Source organism: Dermacentor andersoni, chromosome 7, assembly GCF_023375885.2.
Source record: "Dermacentor andersoni chromosome 7, qqDerAnde1_hic_scaffold, whole genome shotgun sequence".
Classification (NCBI taxonomy): Eukaryota; Metazoa; Arthropoda; class Arachnida; order Ixodida; family Ixodidae; genus Dermacentor; species Dermacentor andersoni.
This window is the reverse complement of record NC_092820.1, coordinates 29241621-29263298: the sequence shown is the minus strand read 5'-3', so window position 1 is coordinate 29263298 and position 21678 is coordinate 29241621. Positions and strand designations below refer to the sequence as shown.

Here is a 21678-nt window from a genome sequence, read left to right as displayed (position 1 = left end):
TGCTCGCCGCTACCGTTGCTCTTTGAGTGCAGCCTGTTCTTTAGGGCACAAGTTCGCCCAATAAAACGCTCGTTTCGATAATCGCAGTTTTGCTGTTTTCTTAACCGTCACTAACACGTGGCATCTGGTGGAGGTACTACTGCGTTCATGTACCGAACGCCCCCGCAAAGCCACGATCCAAGCCCGAAGACCTAGGACAAAACCAACATCGCCCAAGACCAGCGTGCTAGCCGCAGACTGCAAGGACGGCCCCCAGAGCACGGACTTCTACTTGCGTCGACAAAGAAAATCGTGGTCAAAACAACCCCAATGGCTGCCCCAGCGTCCCCCGTTATCCTACAACAACCTCGGGACCCACCGATCTTCCATGGAGCAGCGACTGAAGACCCTGAATCCTGGCTGGAGACCTACAAACGAATAGCGACCTTTAGCAACTGGGACTCCGACGACAAGCTGCGGCATGTGTACTTCGCATTAGAAAGCGCCGCCAGAACATGGTTTGAGAACCGGGAGTCGACCATGACAACATGGGACCTGTTCCGTAGCGGCTTCCTGCGCACCTTTACGAGCGTCGCGCGCAAGGAAAGGGCCGAAGCTATGCTGGACGCCCGAGTGCAGCTACCTAACGAGAACGTTGCCATCTTTACGGAAGAAATGAGCCGTCTGTTCCGCCATGCCGACCCGGATATGCCCGAGGAGAAGAAAGTCCGCCTACTGATGCGTGGTGTAAAGGAGGAACTTTTCGCCGGAATGGTACGAAGCCCACCCAAGACTGTCGACGAGTTTCTTCGCGAGGCCACTAGCATCGAGAAGACACTGGAAGTGCGGAACCGGCAATTCAACCGCCGCACGAACTCTACAAGCTACGCCGGAGTTCAGTCACTGGCCACCGACGACCTGCGCGAGACTATCCGAGCTGTCGTGCGGGAGGAGCTACGGAAGCTGTTCCCGTCTTCACAGCCTCAAGTGGCTTTCATTGCCGACGCCATCCGTGAGGAGCTCCAACAACAACTCGGAGTAGCCCCTGAATCGCCGCAGCCTCAGCCGCAAGCGATGACATACGCCGCTGTAGCCCGCCGTCACGTACCCCATCCGCGCCCACGGCAGGGCCCAGTGACGACACAGTTCTGTTGTCCGCCACCACCGCCGCCGCCAGCACGCCAACCCATCGCCCCACGCAGCATTCCAAGGAAGACTGATGTTTGGCGTGCCCCCGACCCCCGTCCGATTTGCTATCACTGTGGAGAAGCCGGGCGCATCTAACGCCGATACCCATACCGGGAGTTGGGACTCGGAGGGTTCGCCGTTAACGCGCCGCGACCACAGATTGGCGAACGACCGCGCGATATCGCAGACTACCTCGCCGCCACTCAGTGGAGCCCTCGACGACCGTCCCGTTCGCCGTCACCAGGCCGCTACGTGTCGCCGCAGCGCCGACCATACACTGGCCCAGCCCGGGGCCGGTCAGCGAGCAAATTACCAATTTGGTTTTCATGACGGCAAGTCTACCGGGAAAGCTATAATTGATACTGGCGACAACTAGGATCCCGAACAACACCAAAAAAGAAATATTTTATGATTGCAATATATCTCGATTTTCGAAAGACCTCTGACGACCGGCCTCAAGCACAAGATTTTGTTGGGGAAACTTGAAGGATATGGTATTACAGGTGTGCCGCATTCTCCTGTACGTAACTGTTTTCACTGTAAATCTAAGTTCGTTTATGAGTAATGTAGTAAATCTGATAAAACCATTATTAAATATGGCGTACCACAGGGTTCTGTATTGGGTCCTATGTTGCTTATATCGTACATTAATGACGTAGTCAATAAACGATGACTGATAAAGTATTTTTATTTGCAGATGACACGAAGTGTTTTCTTTTCTGGGGCAAACCTACAGGAACTGGTATTTCTGTCAAATGTGTTCGGAGCTCGGTTTGGCGGAGGCAAAGAATACACGTTTTGACAACTCGAGAACGGAGAGTCGACTGGCTTTGTTGAAGAGTAAAAGCAGGTTTGCCGAGTGGCTGTGGTGGCACCCCAGTCGGGCAGCCACCTCGGTTCCAAGAAAGAGCAGGGGGCAATGACTCTCGCGGCGAGGCACGACAAATTGACGGACGGTCGCTACAAATCCATGGCTGCGCAGACTTAACATGTGGGTATCAAGTAAAAAACTAAGCATGGATGCAAATAAGACAAAGTTGATGCTCTTTGAGCCAATAAACAAGAAAGATTATGACGTCAAACGGAAATACGGTGAATCTTTCCTTGAACAGACAGATCATTATTCATTTCGGGCGTTATTTTTCAATCAAGCTTACACTGGTCTCATCATGTGAATACCGTTCGAGTGAAAGTGGCTACGTCTATCGAGGTTTTGAATCGCTTTTAGAAACTTTAGGCCGGGGAGATCACAGAAACAATTTTATTTTTCCACCATTCATTCTCATTTTAGTTATTGTTTACATTTTTGGGGAAAAGGAAAGAGAAATGATAGCGATAAATTTGCTTCGTTACAAAGAAGAGTGGTGAGATGAATACGCACAACAGGGGAACACACAGGTACATCGCTATTTTTAAGGAAACAACATTCCTTTTTTACGGAGCCTATAAAATCAAACTCTCTTTGTAGATTTTTGGGGAAGTCAGGAAAGACTGCAATGCCTTCATGAGTCGTTACCTAAACAGGAACATCGGCCACATTCTGCGGGGAACTTATAGTTGTAGAAAGAGCTCGTACAAATTATAGGAAACAGACTTGATTATCAAGTAACGAATATATATAAGCAGTATCGTAATATATTTGAATTGCCGCAAGTGTGTAACACACAGCTAATTGTTTCGAACGATACCCTCCGTGGTTGCTGAGTGGCTATGGTGTTGGGCTACTGAGCACGAGGTCATGGGATCGAATCCCGGCCACGGCGGCCGCATTTCGACGGGGGCGATATGCGGAAACACCCATGTGCTTAGATTTAGGTGCACGTTAAAGAACCCCACGTCGTCAAAATTTCCGGCGTCCTCCACTACGGCCTGTCTCATATCATAAAGTGGTTTTAGCACGTAAAACCCCATTATTTCAAGTTTTACACCTGAAAACTTACCAGTTCTTCCATTCTTTATTGCTGTAAATTAAGTATTCTGACGAGACATGGACGCTGTTGGCCGAATGCTATGCATTTTTTCCTGTTGCTAGCTTGCGTGAGTTTCGTGTTATGTCGTTCATTATACCTAAGCGAAAGTGTTTTTTTATTCATTGTTTTTTTTCGCTTACCTGCGTATGGCACACGGTTTTCGTTGCCTTAGTGGTTTCTTTTGCTTCTCATTTGTCTTTTTGGGCTGTTTACAGCATGCAAGTTAGAGCTGTTACATTTAGTGAAAACACTAGAAATAATATGAATCAATTCGTTTCGCGTGCCCATACAAATGAACCTTGTTTACTTAGGCGGACATAAGTTTACCATGCCTGCTATTGTATGCAGTGAATGATGGTGTTCTTTTTATTGTGTACAAAAGTGATGTTACCCTACGACCAAGCTGGCGCAGGGCATTTGTCAGGAAGGCAGTAGCCTCCTTTTGTTGATACCTGCGGGCTATTCCATTCATTGTTCAAAAGAATGAATATATAAAAAATATATATATGGTGAAATGTTTTCGAGTAATCGTTTTTATAACAGAAAAAAAAATAGAAACACTGTAATTACTCGGATTGGACACATGCAATAGCCGAATGCACCAAGCAAGGGCTCCAAGCTAAGTCTCTTTATATTTACTATAAGCACCATTTTCAAGGCATCTATCTTTTACTAATAAGTTCTTAAAAAAATTGTCCTTTTGTTTACACTACCTCGACCTGGCAAAACTTCAATCAGTTCTATTGACACTAAAATCTATTCTTGCCTTAGCAAATAATCCATAAAGGCTAAGACACTTGAAGTGGTCTTGGTTCACTAGTAATACCACAAGTTTAATAGAGAGTTTTAGTTTAGGGGACGCAAGCGGCTTGCGTACGCAAGAACTAGGGGCGACGGTACTGCGCATGCGCAGACCGCTACGTCTACTTGTGTCCTTGGGTTCTTTGGCCGGCCGAAAACATCGCTGCCCCTAAGTGGTCGCGTTACCTACGTGACTCTCGCGGCGTCGGAGAACTTACGAGTAGCTGGTGGGTAGATTTTCTAATAAATCTTTCGGCAAGTGTCGACAGACGTCGTTTTTATATATATTAGAGAGGTTTAGCGTGTCCGGTATTCGGATAGACGCAGTTGAGGCGTTGGGGTGGAGCCATAAACGGGAGCGGCCTGCATGGTGCATCCATCTGGCGGCGCAAAGCTCAAACGGACAAAAGCAGCTAATATTGCTATAACCAAGTCTATTCTACTTTGCTGCTGGTGTAAATTTTCGGCACTGGCGTAATTGTGTTGCTGCCAAAAGTTTATACCCGCAGCAAAGTAAAATAGACTTGGTTACTGCAATATTAGCTGTTTTTGTCTATTTGAGCTTTGCGCCACCAGGTGGCTGCACCATGCAGGGCGCTCCCGTTCATGGCTCCACTCCAACGCCCCAGCCTGCGTTTACCCGACTACCGGGCACTCTAAACCTCTCTATTAACTGCTTTTAATAAGAATAGTTTTATGTGCTTTACTTCGTATGCTTGATTTCATGTTTTAAAGAATGATAACGCAGCAAAGATCAGACGTTGGTGGCGCTGCGAGCGCATGCGACATCATTGCGGCTTGCGTTTGGGACCGCTAACCTATAGACCAGAACACGCTAGCTTCGCACCCAGGCTAATCGAACGCATACTCGCGCACCCGGATTGCCCGGTCGACCAGCGCCATTTTGTTCTGGGCTGCCAAAGCGTGTTCGCCGGCGACCAGCAGACATGGCTAGCGCTAGCTCTAGGACTCCAAAGTGCGGAAATGTGCCCATTCACGCGAATCCAAAGTACAAGAAGTCATCTGGGCATCGTTGCGTCGTGTTTGGATGCCAAAATAACCAGCGGAAAAGGAGCAGGTTGCTTAGCGCTGTTTGCGAAGAGCACAATACACGTAGGGAATCGTGCCGGTGCGGTATTTTCAGCCTGCACCGATTTCCATCCGCAACGAAGAATGACAAGCTGCGCCACCGGTGAATAGCTGCAGTGAATAGGAAGAACTACCAACCCAGTGAAAATGCACGAGTGAGTATTCGATCTGTGTATATTTTGGTGCCACATTGAACTTTGCGCCCTACGAACGTAATATGTGTAACACGCAAGTTTGCTCCGAGCACTTTCTGGACAAGCCCACAGAGCAGAATCCCGCGCCGGTTTCGCCTTGGCTATAACAAGAAGGCAAGCCTTTTCGTGTTTTCATTCAGGCAGAGCTCCCGACGGTTAAGCGGAACAGTTGAGTTTGCGGTTAGCGATACTTGCAGCTGCTGCACGGCATGACCATTAAGCGTGAACAAGTTGTAAACGATAGTATGTTGCCCTGCTGGGGAGCGTTATTGCTAATGAAAGTAAAACGAAGTCTGCTCGTCACGGAGCATGCGTCGACAAAAACGTAAACAACGACTGCTCGTCGCCGAAGGCGTTCTTGCAGCGCGCCTGTCTTTACGAGCTGGTGTTGCAGGTGTCATTCGTAACGAATTCATTTGAACATCCTGAGCTCTAAACTGCGTGCGGGCTGTTATGCAGGGCAAAGCGCAAAATTTTTCCGTTCATAAGGCGAGGATAATAAGGTGCTTAATTATTGTTGTATTTTGTAACAACATCTTGCTCGTTCTCACCAGTTTCTTTTACTGTTTTCTAAGGGAGCGCTAACAATCCGATATGGCCTCGCACAAGCGAAACAGGTCTGATACCAGGTAGCTGCAGTTGGTGGGGCTAATTTTTTGGAATGCAGGTGCGGTTGTCTTGTACCAAAGGTTTCCCTGATGATGCAGCTTTAAGTAGGGATGGTAATTTTATGTGCCCTGTCATGGTTTGTGCAACTATACAAAACCTGCATCCGTCATGCTCGCCCTGTTATATGGGCTTTGACTGCACACGTAGTTGAACATTATAACTACTGTAGTTCCTCATTTTCCAATGAGTGCAGGTTTAGCATCACATGCTGCTTGTTCGAGTACTGTAGGCTTGTGTACTTAATGTTGTACTCTTAAGGGGTTGCACGATACAATTGGCCTGGTGCATTTTCTATTTCATTTTGAGAGGACATTATGTCTTCGCAACAGTGATGGCATGGGAAAGAACTACAGCCCTTCTTACTATAACATATATATTGTTTTCAATGTGCAGGTGGTGAAGGGCAGGCGTCTGCTAATCAGGCAGTCAAACGACCTCGCCAGTTGGTTGCCGAACGCGGCCAACCCAGTATAGTGACCATGACAAACAAGACCAAACTGAAAGTGCAGAGGACAATGTTCTGCGTGCTTTAATAAAATGTGGCACCAACACAGTGCTGTAAAATCCTTCACAGGTTACGTGCTTACGTGGTTACCCGATGTATTCGCTTCTGCAGTCTGCACATCACTCAGTGTGGCCATTGCGGACTTGCATGAGGTCTTGAAGTTCGATTGAATCGAGACAGCGAAAATGACAGGCTAGAAAAAACGCGAAACACGCCTTCCGCCCAGCTAAAAAGCCAAAGTTTCGCTTTCGCGCCGGGTCGCATCTCCCGGCGTGGCAGCCCAGGCCTGCTACTTCGCGGCGCTTGGGATAGATGGCGCGACCGGCGCTCATCAATATGGCGGCGCGCTTTGAATTCACGGTGTTCTGGTGTATAACGTGTTTCTGCTTGCGTACGCAAACGCAAACGCACCCAAGCGCTAGGGGCCCCAACGCCTTGCGTCCCCTAAACTAAAACTCTCTAATATATGTCACTCTCGAATATTGCTTTCATCCCATTTTTTTTTTCCATTTGGGCTGTGTGAACGCGTTACATTTTTGAGCGCTCACTGTATTCGGGGGGGGGGGGGGGGGGCGGGGGGGGGAGCAGCTTCGGCGCAAAGCCGCGTTCCTTTGGTCGCACGGACTACGGCTCTCACATTCCTTGGGCTTTTGGGCGCGGCTGCACCCCCTCTTCTTTTTCCTGTCACCTGCAGCGTGCTTTCTTGCACTACCGAGCTGTCGCCTTAATTCGCGCTTAGGGGCGACACTGACGGGCGGGTATTGAGACAAAAGCAAAAAGGGTGCTTTTGCCAGTACGAGCAGTAGTCGTTTGAAGAGCGATGCGAGCAGGCAAAAAGCCACCGAGGGGCCACGCCTGTGGTGGCCGCGGGTCAGTAGTATGGATCGAGAGGCACTTTCTCGGGCTCGCCGTCTGCGGCCGAAATTATCGGACCACGTTCCTCTAGAAACACAGAGATCTTGCACGAGGAACGGTTGATATGCCAGAATATTGATTTATCGAAATATAGTATTTAGTGTGTCTAATTATAATCTTCTTTTTTATTGCTGTGGCCATTGTTCTTGAGGCGGTAGCTTTATTAGGATGCTTCACGCACTTACCGGGGGCTGTGTGTCTGTGCTTCTGCGCATCTAACCGTTTTCCAGCCTACCTCAGTCACCGAGTGGTTCGTGGTCGAATAGGTTGCGCATCGGGCTGCTCTGCTGATGTAACAGGTTTCTAACTCAACAATCAGAACAACTTGGGTCACTGAGCATCCGCCGACGTGTACGTACGTGCCGCTCTTCAACGAACCTCCTTCACGCCGACATGAGTCCCTGCATGCAGACGCGGGACTGGGTAGGCAAATCGATGCGCGAAGAAACTTGGCCGCGACTTGGCGCATTAGGCATGTGCCACTTGCTCTGTGCTGGGCTTCAATAAACCCACTTGATGCCAACTTGGGTCACTGGGTATATGACAGTATGTGTGTGCCGTTCTTCAACAAACTTCTCTGTAGCCAAGTTGGGTAGCTGGGTAACTGGAAATGCGCCGCTCTACTATGACGACACAAATACACTGAATTTATGCGATGTTGAGCGGAATAGAGTCCACGTCACAAGGGTTACTCAAAGAGAGCAACCCAACGCATTAGAAGGCTGCGCCACAAGTGGGCTGGTAGGCGCCACTTTTAGATGAACGCCTTTCACGCCAACGCTTGAACGAGGTCCACCGTTAATGCACTGGGTAGTATGTGCTACTGAGAGCGTGGCAAGCGAACGAACAATTCTCAGCGAGGGCGGCCACTGGCGCACCACGCCTCTAGTCTCGGAGTCCACGCGCGGACTTCTCGGCAGTGCCACTAGATGGCGTAGCATCTCCAGTGAGGAGCGTGAGAGAGGAGCTCCGTTTCCGGATCAGCGTGTTTATCAGCATTGGCACATTACGGCGCGCCATAAATTTCACCAGCCACAGCCATGCTTCTCAGCGGTGGCGCTAGATGACGCTGGGTGTTCTTAAGGAAGCGCGAAAGAGGAATCCCGCTGCAGTGCACACTTCAGACACAACCCGTTTAGACGGTGGAAATATGTTGTGTCCCTATATCGATTCAATTCTGACACATTACCGTGGGTAGCAATTGTGGGATGGGTTCTGCCTCAATGTTTCCTCTTGTCTTGGGGTATATTTCACAATTACTTCACGGGTGTGTCAAGCTTTGCTGTGGCGCATTCGGCCTTGCTTCTTTATTAGTTTACTTGCTTCCTGCCCTATGAAATAGGTATACTGTTTTTAATGCTTTGGAGAAAATCACACAGCGCAAAAAAAAAAAGATAGGATCACGAGAGAGTGACACGAACACGGCGCTCTCTCGTGTCCTCGTATTTTTTTTTAGCTTTGTCGTTTTTTTTTCAGTGAATCAGCAACAGGCCCAAAATTCCACGCTAAGTCAATTTTAGTACGTTAGCGTATTTAGGATACTTAGTTCGCGCACCTTCCGGGGGCTATCTATCTCATACACGCCTCATGCACACAACTCGTTTCGATGGCGGCAATATGTTTCGTCGCTATATTGATTCAATGCTAACACATTACCGTCGTCCCGTGTGTCGGAACTGAACGAAAACGGAAACAACAAACGAATGGAAAGAATCTTTTTGACCTGAACAAAAGCGTAACAGAGAAGTCCTTATTTTGTTTTGGAGTGAAACCTACGTATCTTTTATCGGTTTTCGGTTCAAGGGGAAAGTCGGCAATCCGAAACAACTGACGTCAGGCAACGTCACCATCAGCGCGTACCTCAAGGATGCGCATAAGCGCGTATCTCGGGCACAGATAAGCGCGAGCGATAGCCGGTCGAGCGCTCCACCAATCTAAGCCAGCCACTCGGTGCACTAGCAGATCGGCGCCGTAGCAAATCCCAGGGCTTGTGTGCTGAAGAACTTATCGTTTCATTTCCTCCGCCTACAACGCTTTGTTACCGAAGTTTTATCGTTTGTTTATGTTCGTTTAGGTTAGTTTTATCGGAACAGCCTCTCGCATTTCGGCTGGTACACTCGATGACATATTGCTTCTGAGATCACGCCCAGTGCCTTGACTCTACACACTGAGCATTATCTCAGAATTCGCAATGCACTTATTCGGAAAAATAAACACTCTTTTTATCATTCCTTTGCTTCGAAGATTTTTCTCACGCGAACCAAAGCCGTTATGAATCGATACGTATATTTTTTTTGTTCCGGGGCAGAAACAAAACGGAACGTGTTTCAATGGAACGAAACAAAAACCAGAACAATAAACATTTCGCCCCGACATCCTGCCGTCGACAGGCATGGTGAGATTGGTATTGCCGCCATTTGTTGCATACGTAAATGCGTGTGCCCGCCTTGAATCCTAATCGGTCTGAATCGACCTAGAACGTGCGTGTGGAACGGATGGACCATCGAACGCAACAAATTTTTTATGCGCCAAGCCAATCAGACATTTATTGTGCAGCACTCGAAAACGTGAAATGGCGGATACATGCGCCTCGAAGCTGTAGCATTCACAAAAGGCTTCGCGGGAGTAGCATATAGGCCAAATGTGTTTGTCGCTGGCTGAACATAACTTACCCATCTGAATATCCCTGAATGGCTTAGATGATGAGGTATGAATATTGCCTTATTGATGTAATGAAGTACACACAAATTGGGCAGAGCTGCTTGCTAAGAATGAAATGAGATACAGAACGGTATGTATCCGATATGTCAACCTAATATACAGCTACAAACACCATGTTCACAGAGAGCTGGAAAAATGCCAATAATATACTAATCCATAAGAACAAAGCCGTTACAATATTGGAGAAATTTAGGCTCATTAGCTTGCTTTCAGTATTGTATGAAATACTCAGCAAGATAATTTCCAAATAAATCAGGGATATACTTTACTTCAATCAATGAAGAGAACGGAGACACTTCAGCGAGGGATATTCTACGATGGGTTACCTCCATATCATCAACGAGGTAATTGAGAAATATGCGGAGTACCATCAACCTCTCCAAATGGCTTTCACAGATTATGAAAATACATCTGATTTTGTAGAGATATCAGCTGTCACAGATGCATTGCGTATTCAAAGATTACTGGAGGCATACGGGAATATCTTGCGAAATATTTGCAAAGGTTTCACAGCTACCTTGTTTCTCTATAAGAAAATCAGAAAGTTACCTATTAAGAAAATGGTCAGGTAAGGAGACAATCTCTGCAATGCTATTCACTGCATGCTTAGAAGAAGTGTTAACACAATGAGGCTGGGAAGGTTTAGGAGTGTGGATCAGCTGCGAATATGTCAGCAACCTTTGGTTTGCAGATGACATTGTCTTGTTCAGCAACACTAGGGATGAATTGCAACAGATCATTGAGGACGCGAACTTACCAAGTGTAAAAGTAGGGTTGAATATTATATAAAGCAGACAAAGGTATTGTTAAATAACGTGACAAGGCAACACGAATTCATGATCGCCAGTCAACCTTTAGAGTCAGTGCAGGATTACGTTTATCTAGGTGAATTCCTCGCTGAAGACTCAGATCATGACAGGGAAACGTACTGAACAAAACGCGTTACAGTGCACATTACATGAATTACCAAATCCTCACTGGGAGCTTAGCACTGTCTTTGAAAAGAAACGTGTACAATCATTGCATTCTGCCGGTGCTAACATATGCGGCAGAAATTTGGAGGTTAGCACAGAAGCTCGAGAACAAGTTAAAGACTACGCTAAGAGTGATAGTATGACAAGGTTAGGTGTAGCGATAAAAGATAAATGGGAAGAGGCGACATACTACTTGACATGAACAGAAAGAATACGGAGTTGGCAGGCCATGTAACGCGTAGGGTAGATAATTGGTGGCCATTGGAGTTACGGAATGGGTGCCAAGTGAAGGGAAGCGCAGTTGAGTACGTCAGAAAACTAAGCGAGGTGATGAAATTAGGAAATTAGCAGGCGCAAAGCGGAATCGGCTAGCACAAGGCCGGGCTAATTGGAATTCGCTGGGAGAAATCTTCGCCCTGCATTGCACTTAAACATAGGCTGGTGATGATGATGATAATGCAGCCCCAGTTACTTGGCATATGTAGAAGGTAAACGCCTATAATTTTTCAAGGGGCTAGACCTATAGTCATACAACATTTCACAAATACGACCAATAAGATGACCATATATAGACATGTTAAAATTGGGCTAATATAGCGTTATTTGGTACATACGCGTCATAAAAGTAGCTTATATACCATATACGGCAGTCGCTTCATCTATGGACATATTAAGAACTGGCCAGAGATAGGTATGCGGTAAATATCGCCCCTGATACGCCATCTACAGATATATCTGCCAGATTCTTAATGTTTCCATATGCGAATTTTTTATATCAGTGCAAATATGAGCTTTTGGTAAAGGTTTTCTCGCTCGCCATGGTCCGTAAACGTTTCCATTGGGCTTGAATGCTACCGATCCTACGGGGCGGACGTTCCGTACGTTTATGACTGGATTATTATCTTTGCATTACATTACAATGTGCTGCGTCATGTCCGTATCTTTTCTGCTGTAGAAACATGCCCCTTTGGCAAATATTTACTCGTGTACGGTTTCTCCTGTGTTAGCTCGGGACTCAAAAAACAAGGCACTGGCTTTCGTGCTGCACAAATTTTGTTTCCTTATCTCTTGCTTGCCGTTTTTGTAAAGCTCCATGGACCTTTTTGTTTCCATCTTTTGTATCCAATTTATATGTCGCTGATTCTCTCACTTCCATTTAGGTGGCTGCTAGATGTCTACTTGTACTTCTAAGAAGGAATTACTTGGTCGCCAACTCTCATAACCTTTTTCTCCACTTCATGTCCATGCTATTGAAATAGAGATGTTCGAAACGAAAGTATAGCGAAGCGATGTGTCCTAGCTCACGCCACTTCCCGATCATGTTTCTCCTCTGCTGCTGCGCAGCACTATCCCTTAAGGCACTGTTAACAATCAGCATTTTTTTTTCGGCAACACAACTCCTATTTGAGCCTGTGTTAAAAGTGAAGGAAATGAACGTGTCCTCATTTTTTTTATTAGAGATGCAAGAAAGAAGGGAGGAACGGGGGTTTCACATTTAGCATAGAGACATGAACGTTGTTATTAATATATTATTTGCGTAAATATTATGTAAGCTTGAAAGAAATCGAAACGAAAGCAAGGAGCAGGCTGGCAACAGCCACTGGAAGTGGCACAACGCCTGCCCATTCTGTATAAATAAATAAACAGAAGCATAGAAATCGAAGACAGGAAAAAGGGAGCTGGAAAAAAAGGAACTACATGAAAAATCCCAAACAATCACATAAATAATGACAAAATGTGGAGCATGGCCAGTCACTGCAGGTCGCTCTACTCAAGGAATGCAAAAAGGAAGAAGTTATGTACAAGGTTTTGTGAAACTGAAGAAGATGAATAGCTTACCAAGACATCATCATCTGAACGAGGCTTCGCTGTAGCTGCTTAACAAAGGCTAACGGGTGGTAGCCATTGATGACGATCATGCGGTGTACTAAGTTCCCGTGCAGGGTAACGAAGCAGAAGCCGATCATGCCTCCCCAGCCATGCCCGACGAAAACCAACTGCCTCGAGTTGTTGGGATCTGCACAACACGGAGAAACTGTGAGGACTCAACGATGAACAGTGACATTGCGAATGATTTCTAAATGAAGTAGAAAATCGCATTTTTAAAGACAAGGTGATTTGCTCCACATCACTCGAGATTTTCTCCCACCGTGTGGTTCAAACCTCCCAAGTCGCCTTACCCACCAGCAGAAGCTGGAGTTGCGGACACTCCACGTGAGGGCGACACTTACCACATCAGTCACCTATGCATGGCTAGAGCACCTCCATAGACCATTCGGGAATACCTGCGCACATTGCTCAGCTCCATCATCCGCAGCCACAGGCACCTCTAGTGGGCATGCCCTAGTCTATATAGGGCTGCCCACTTTCGAGAGGACAGCGGGGGAGGGAGAAAGGGAAGTAAGGAGGGGAAAGCAGGTGGCCGGGTTTGCAGGGACCGATCCTGTCAGGAACCCCCAGTGTGTACGTGTGGCAAAATTCGAGAATTTTTAAATCCTACAATGTCGTGATTTACAACAAGAAAGTTGCACGGTTACAAATACTACTAACGCGACTGCCAATACGAATATCTGACCGTGAACGCTTAAGGACTGCGACAGAACTCGAAATACGTAAAAAAAGCGCCTTTTTGCTTACGAAAAAGCAAGAAAACACACAAGAGGAGAATTTGCTAACGAGTTGCAACGCATTATATAAAAAAACGTGGTACACTTATCCAGCTGAAGAAAACGCAAAAGTTCAGATATTTATCATTCCTGACAGCGTCATATCGCTACACGCGACATTTAACCAAAAGCCACGACTGTATAGTTGAATTCAGGACGGTTCATAACCCTAAGCCTAACCAAACTAGATCCGAGGACGCTCTCTACAAACAATGGGCCTTCATCCCAGGACATCATCAGAGTAACATCCTTTGCTTCGTGGGGCATTCAGCCTTACTGATGTATACATCACCGGAACTAACCTGCTTTTTTATATTTAGTCACTTGTCATCATCATCATCAGCCTGGTTATGCCCACTGCAGGGCAAAGGCCTCTCCCATACTTCTCCAACTACCCCGGTCATGTACTAATTGTGGCCATGTTGTCCCTGCAAACTTCTTAATCTCATCCGCCCACCTAACTTTCTGCCGCCCTCTGCTACGCTTTCCTTCCCTTGGAATCCATTCCGTAACTCTTAATGACCATCGGTTGTCTTCCCTCCTCATTACGTGCCCTGCCCATGCCCATTTCTTTTTCTTGATTTCAACTAAGATATCATTAACTCGCGTTTGTTCCCTCACCGAATCTGCTCTTTTCTTGTCCCTTAACGTTATACCAATCATTCTTCTTTCCATAGCTCGTTGCGTCGTCCTCAATTTCAGTAGAACCCTTTTCGTAAGCCTCCAGGTTTCTGCCCCGTACGTGAGTACTGGTAAGACACAGCGGTTATAAACTTTTCTCTTGAGGGATAATGGCAACCTGCTGTTCATGATCTGAGAATGCCTGCCAAACGCACCCCAGCCCATTCTTATTCTTCTGATTATTTCAGTCTCATGATCCGGATCCGCAGTCACTACCTGTCTAAAGTAGATGTATTTCCTTACCACTTCCAGTGCCTCACTACCTATTGTAAACTGCTGTTCCCTTCCGAGACTGTTAAACATTACTTTAGTTTTCTGCAGATTAATTTTTAGACCCACCCTTCGGCTTTGCCTCTCCAGGTCAGTGAGCATGCATTGCAGTTGGTCCCCTGAGTTACTAAGCAAGGCAATATCATCAGCGAATCGTAAGTTACTAAGGTATTCTCCATTAACTCTTATCCCCAATTCTTCCCAATCCAGGTCTCTGAATACCTCCTGTAAACACGCTGTGAATAGCATCGGAGAGATCGTGTCTCCCTGCCTGACGCCTTTCTTTATTGGAATTTTGTTGCTTTCTTTATGGAGGACTACGGTGGCTGTGGAGCCGCTATAGATATCTTTCAGTATTTTTACATACGGCTCGTCTACACCCTGATTACGCAATGCCTCCATGACTGCTGAGGTTTCGATTGAATCAAACGCTTTCTCGTTGTCAATGAAAGCTATATATAAAGGTTGATTATATTCCGCACATTTTTCTATCACCTGATTGATAGTGGGAATATGGTCTATTGTTGAGTAGCCCTTACGGAATCCGGCCTGGTCCTTTGGTTGACGGAAGTCTAAGGTGTTCCTGATTCTATTTGCAATTACCTCAGTAAATACTTTGTAGGCAACGGACCATAAACTGATCGGTCTATAATTTTTCAAGTCTTTGGCGTCCCCTTTCTTATGGATTAGGACTATGTTAGCGTTTTTCCAAGATTCCGGTACGCTCGAAGTCATGAGGCATCGCATATATAGGGTGGCCAGTTTCTCTAGAACAATTTGCCCACCATCCTTCAACAAATCTGCTTTTACCTGATCCTCCCCAGCTGCCTTCCCCCTTTGCATAGCTCCCAAGGCTTTCTTTACTTCGTCCGGTGTTACCTGGGGGATTTCGAATTCCTCTAGACTATTCTCTCTTCCATTATCGTCGTGGGTGCCACTGGTACTGTATAAATCTCTATAGAACTCCTCAGCCACTTGAACTATCTCATCCATACTAGTAATGATATTGCCGGCTTTGTCTCTTAACGCATACATCTGATTCTTACCAATTCCTAGTTTCTTCTTCACTGCTTTTAGGCTTCCTCCGTTCCTGAGAGCATGTTCAATTCTACCCATATTATACTTCCTTATGTCAGCTGTCTTACGCTTGTTGATTAACTTCGAAAGTTCTGCAAGTTCTATTCTAACTGTAGGGTTAGAGGCTTTCATATATTGACGTTTCTTGATCAGATCTTTCGTCTCCTGCGATAGCTTACTGGTATCCTGTCTAACGTAGTTACCACCGACTTCTATTGCACACTCCTTAATGATGCCCACAAGATTGTCGTTCAATGCTTCAACACTACGGTCCTCTTCCTGAGTTAAAGCCGAATACCCGTTCTGTAGCTTCATCTGGAATTGCTATATTTTCCCTCTTACCGCTAACTCATTGATCGGCTTCTTATGTTCCAGTTTCTTCCGTTCACTCCTCAGGTCTAGGCTAATTCGAGTTCTTACCATCCTGTGGTCACTGCAGCGCACCTTACCGAGCACGTCCACATCTTGTATGATGCCAGGGTTAGCGCAGAGTATGAGGTCTATTTAATTTCTAGGCTCGCCGTTCGGGCTCCTCCACGTCCACTTTCGGCTATCTCGCTTGCGGAAGAAGGTATTCATTATCCGCATATTATTTTGTTCCGCAAACTCTACTAATAACTCTCCCCTGCCTTGTCTCCAGCCTGCTTCTTGCCTACCTTGGCATTGAGGTCGCCCATCAGTAATGCCGATTCCACGTCTTCATAGAAGCTTTCGACTTCCTGGTCATCATGACTGGATGTAGGGGCGTAGACCTGTACAACCTTCATTTTGTACCTCTTATTAAGTTTCACAACAAGACCTGCCACTCTCTCGTTAATGCTATAGAGTTCCTGTATGTTACCAGCTATGTTCTTACTAATCAGGAATCCGACTCCTAGTTCTCGTCTCTCCGCTAAGCCCCGGGAGCACAGGACGCGCCCGCTTTTTAGCACTGTATATGCTTCTTTTGGCCTCCTAGCTTCACTGAGCCCTATTATATCCCATTTACTGCCCTCTAATTCCTCCAATAGCACTGCTAGACTCGCCTCACTAGATAGCGTTCTAGCGTTAAACGTAGCCAGGTTCATATTGCAATGGCGGCCTGTCCGGAGCCAGGGATTCTTAGCACCCTCTGCAGCGTCGCAGGTCTGACCGCCGCCGTGGTCAGTTGCTTCGCAGCTGCTGGGAACTGAGGGCCGGGGTTTTATTGTTGTGTTCATATAGGAGGTTGTGGCCAAGTACTGCACCAGGGTGGCCAATCCTGCCCTGGTGAGGGAAGTGCGTTGCCGGTTCTGGTCACCGGGATCAGGCCACACTCCAGGCCTGTTTATGCAATTTTATCAACACGCGGATTTTTTTTTTTAATCCGGTGGAAAATTGCGCGGCACCGGGATTCGAGCCACGGACCTCTTGCACGCGAGGCGGGTGTTCTACCTCTACGCCACCGCTGCACCGCCTCTTGTACTCACTTGTACCGTTGAGCAAATTTCGAATAGAAGAAAAATACGCTAAGGCCGTAATCACGCTAGTTGCACAACGAAGTTAAACAGCAAGCACAACAATGTTGAAATAACTTCCACAAAGTTCTCGTGATGCCTTTTTAATGATAACGCTAAAATGTAGCAAAAGCCTGTCTGTGACACCCACTCTGGTGCCGAACTTCGGGGGATAAATCTTCGAGTTTGCTTTCCGATAAGCTGGTTGTTAATAAATATAATCTACTAGGTTTTTCGGCTTCAGCAATAATTCAGGTAGATATCTGGAAACTGCAATGAATTGGTCAACGAAATTGTAGCCCCGAAAGGTAGATCAACTAATACGCGTCCTAGGTAAATGAACGAGCCGTTATTTTCAGCCGAATATTATATTATTCTGCTTCGATTTTGTACATTTTCCTTCACGTCCATCTAGAACTTGCGATTTTGGCCCCAGGGATACGTTAAGCACTTGGCAATTATTTCTTTATTCGCAGAAATATCGCGATGTAAGAAGAAGAATAAGTTGTCGCATTTGCGTTTGTTATACTTGCAAAACGAAATGACCGGCATTTGTAGTTTTAAGAAAAATGACAGCATATGAAGACATTGCGCACAGCGTGGAAGATAAAAACTGTATTTCGAGATTTCAAGTTAAAATTACATATGTTATGGAGTTTAACGTGCCTTTGGCAGAACTTGATTTCAAGCATGCTGTAGTTTGCGGCTACGGATTAATTTCGACTACATGGGGTTCTTAACGGGCGCATAAATCTAGGCACACGAGTGTTTACGCATTCCGCACCCATGGAAATGCGCCTGCTTCTGTCGGGATCTCCAGTTCGCGACTCGGAGCACGGCGGCGCTACGCCGTGGCCACCAGAATACCTCGAGTGGTAATAATTTCGAAGGTACGTCTAGCGCGCGAAATATGTTTTCGTGGTTTCTACACTGCAGACGGGATGTCGATCTATAGTCGAATGTACGCGTAGGGTGAACGAACTCAAAATGTTCGGGAAGCAAAGACTGCATGAGCAGAGTTGCAGAGGACAACTGCGATTCGTCGTTTGCCCACATTTTATGCGATAGAAAATATATGGACACTGGAGGCACGTTCCTGCCGGCGGCGTTGCCACCGCAGTGCTGTTTTGGTATCTACGGCGCCCGCGTATCCCGCCCGCAAAAGGTTAGAAGGCGTCCAGGACACGCTGCGTGTGGGCGTCTCCAAAAACTTTGAAGGCAAGCGGGACGCGGCCTCCGCCCTGCGGAGCGCTGCGGCTCTGCAGCGGTGCCAGGGCAGCGTTCTGCCTCCGAATGCTGGCACGAGCGCTGTTACGTGCAGACCACAAGCGTCTCTGCCGTGCTGTTGCTGTTTCTGGCATATGTATACAGTCGCCTGAGGAGGTGTGCACTTGACGCTAGAAAAGCTGACGTTTGTTTTTAATACGGCAGCATTACGAGTGTCAAAGTGGAAAACAAAGTGGATGTATTAGAAGGGTATATATATATATATATATATATATATATATATACATGTTTAAGAATGGCACCCGCATCCGCAAAGCTACTAGCATACACTACATTCGTTAGACCAGTGTTAGTAGAATATGCTAACACAGTTTGGTTCCCTCGTTGCCTAACTAGTATAACGAAATTGGCGTCACTACAACGCAAAGCCATAATATTTGTGTATAACAAGTATAAATGCACGGACTCTCCCACTAACCTTCTAGCTTCTTCTGGCATTAGGACTCTATCCACAAGGGCAAAACAGGCACGTCTCAAGTTTTTGTAGCAACTGCTGCATGACATGTATAAGATAAATGTGTCGAAGTATATCGCATTTTCACAGCCGCGCCCGACTCGTCATAAGCATAAATACACATTAACTGAATATTCGTTCAACAATGACTCGTTTGGGCAATCGTTTTTTCCACTTACGATATGCCAATGGAATCGGTTAAATCCCAATGTCACGGACGCCGAAACAGTGTCCGCTTTCACTGCAAAGTTAGAAGATACACCTAACCTCTAGTACCATCGCCATTGCCGCGCACTCTCTCATTTGAACGCTAGTTCCCTTTTCTTAGATTCCTGCACTTCTACAATGTATTTCCTTTCCTAACATTTGCTGGTGATGACCGTTGAGACGTGTGCCGGTTGTCTTGGTGTAAAAGATTGCTTATGCTATTGCACATAATTATGTTCTTGTACTATCACTTGCTTGTTTTTTTTATTCCATTCCCATTTTTGTAGCCGATTGAAATCCTGTGCCTGGTTGTTCTTTGCTTTCTTATTTGCAATCTTATTTTGTGGTGTTTGCACATTGCGCATGGTCGATACGGCGTTGATTCTCTTTGCTTGGCAAACTGGTTGTAAACCATCCTAGAGGTCGTGCTTCATTTCGTGTGCGCAGCATGCACGTTTTCGGGATGTTAATTTGAATTTGTGAGTGACCGTTGCCTAAAATGCTCTGTATAGAAGCTTGCTTTCTGCTCTTTTTCTCGAATAATAATTTGAATTTTTAATTTTTTTCAGATGTACTTGACTGTGCACTGTTAAACTTTATTGCAATACTGATGTTTTTGCTTGAATAATTGCTTAACCCACATTTATTGCTTTAATGCTACCCTGGCGGATGTTCTTCGGTATTTCCATGTCGATTCTTTTTTCTTGTTGTTGTTGTTGTTTGTCTCTTTTTCTTTTCAAACATGATTGTCTTTGTAATGCTCACCTACTATGCTCTATACTGAGATTGGCAGTATTCAAAATAAATAAATAATTATATATATATATATATATATATATATATATATATATATATATATATATATATATATATATATATATATATATAACAGTGGAAATGACAGTGGTCCGCTCCGGACCACCGTCATCATTTGCATTTCGCTCCTCGAAGACGCCGCAGGATGTCTGGCGAGTGACCACCTTAACAACTTAACAATACTTTCCAACGTGGTCAACACGGTTTAAATCCAGGATCCCGGACCTCAACGACCTGCGACGTGATGTAAACGCATGTTTCCTCGCATTTACCGCTAGGCCGCCACTGAATTTGCCGCCTACCATCTCCTTCCCCATCGGCGTGCGACGCTCCTCGCCACACCGGCGTTGCGACACGCCTGGCAGCTGAGTCCTGTCCACATGGCCTCTCTATTCCCGACAATTTTTCAGCTCAACACAATAATCAACGGGCATCTAGCCCAGCAATCCTAACCTAACGGTGGCCAGGGTTCTGTGTTCTACGTAGCCGTTCGTGTACCGCAGCAGCACTTGCTTCACCTGCTGTGGCGCGCTAACTCTTGCCTCCACGTATTTTGAGCGCAGCTCACAGCACGTGTTTTCGCGTTGAGCGTCCCCGTGCCTCGGAGTAACCGCGCGAACGCGCTCGTGCAACTGCTCGCGCGTCCGTCATCGTTTTCTTTCACAGTTGGCTCCGACGCCACTCATCAGGCCAGCGTTTCCATACTGAGTCGCCTGACCACCACAGCGGCAGGTAAACACATCCTCGAAGAGCTGGGTTACCACCCTGCGGAATTCCTGATGGTCAGTATCCCGATCCCTAGGTGCATTCGAGACAAGTTCGTAGTGGCCCCTGTGCCCCGAAACGTTCATCCCATCCATAACGAGGGCAGACGCAAGGCCAGAGCAGCAGCGATCCTCAAACAGGTCAAGCAACACGACATTAGAGCAAGCTTCGTCGACGCCGCGGAGAACAGTTACGGGAAGACCTTTGCCGTCGTTGTGGTCGACTCAAGCGGAACGATTTCCAATAGCGCCTCGATTCGCACTTCCGACCCCGGAGTAGCCGAGCAAGTCGTCATCGCCCTCGCCCTGCTAGACGGTCGGGGGTCCGAAATCTATAGTGATTCCAAAATGGCACTTAGGGCTTTTCAGAAGGGTTGCATCGCCAAGGAAGCTGTTTGTCTTCTTAGCGGCTCGAGTCGATATGCGCTCACAAACCATTCAATTCACTGGTTTCCCGCACACGTAGGGTCGGTCGAGGGTGCTCCCCCGAACCTCATTGAGCCTGCTCACGAGGCTCACGTGACCTCACCGACCGCGCTTCCTCTATTAGAAGCACTGACTCCACTCCTCTCTACGGTCACAGGAACGCTCCCGCTACTCACAACGAGATTATTAAATATTTCTACATGTCCAGAAGGGTCTTTCCACCCCCTCACCCCAAGTCGAATAGGGCGCAAGCCGTTTCGCTTAGGCTTCTACAGACAAGTACATATCCGTGTCTGTCCGCTCTCCACGATGCTTACCCCGACGTGTATCGCGACGACGCCTGCCCGTCCTGCGGCCAGACCTCCCCTCTACCTCACATGCTCTGGGAGTGCGGGTCGACGTACCCCGAGTTCATCAAGGAGGAGTGGGACTCGCTTCTGCGTAGCCCCACTCTAGAAAAGCAAATCCTGGCCGTCCGGCGTGCCCGCGACCGGGCCGGTGGGCTGCCGGTCCCGACGGGGGACTAGCCGGGTGCGCGAGGAGTTCGCGT

At 46.9% G+C, this 21678-nt stretch overlaps 1 protein-coding gene across 1 annotated transcript in view; it reads right to left on the bottom strand.

Annotated features, from left to right (window-relative positions):
- LOC126535345 (epoxide hydrolase 4-like) overlaps nucleotides 1–21678 on the bottom strand; it is a 191403-nt gene that overhangs the window by 52783 nt on the left and 116942 nt on the right. Inside the window, exon 5 of the mRNA XM_050182235.3 lies at nucleotides 12845–13022. Within this exon, the coding sequence (XP_050038192.1) occupies nucleotides 12845–13022 (178 nt within the window). The remainder of the gene's footprint in view (nucleotides 1–12844; nucleotides 13023–21678) is intronic.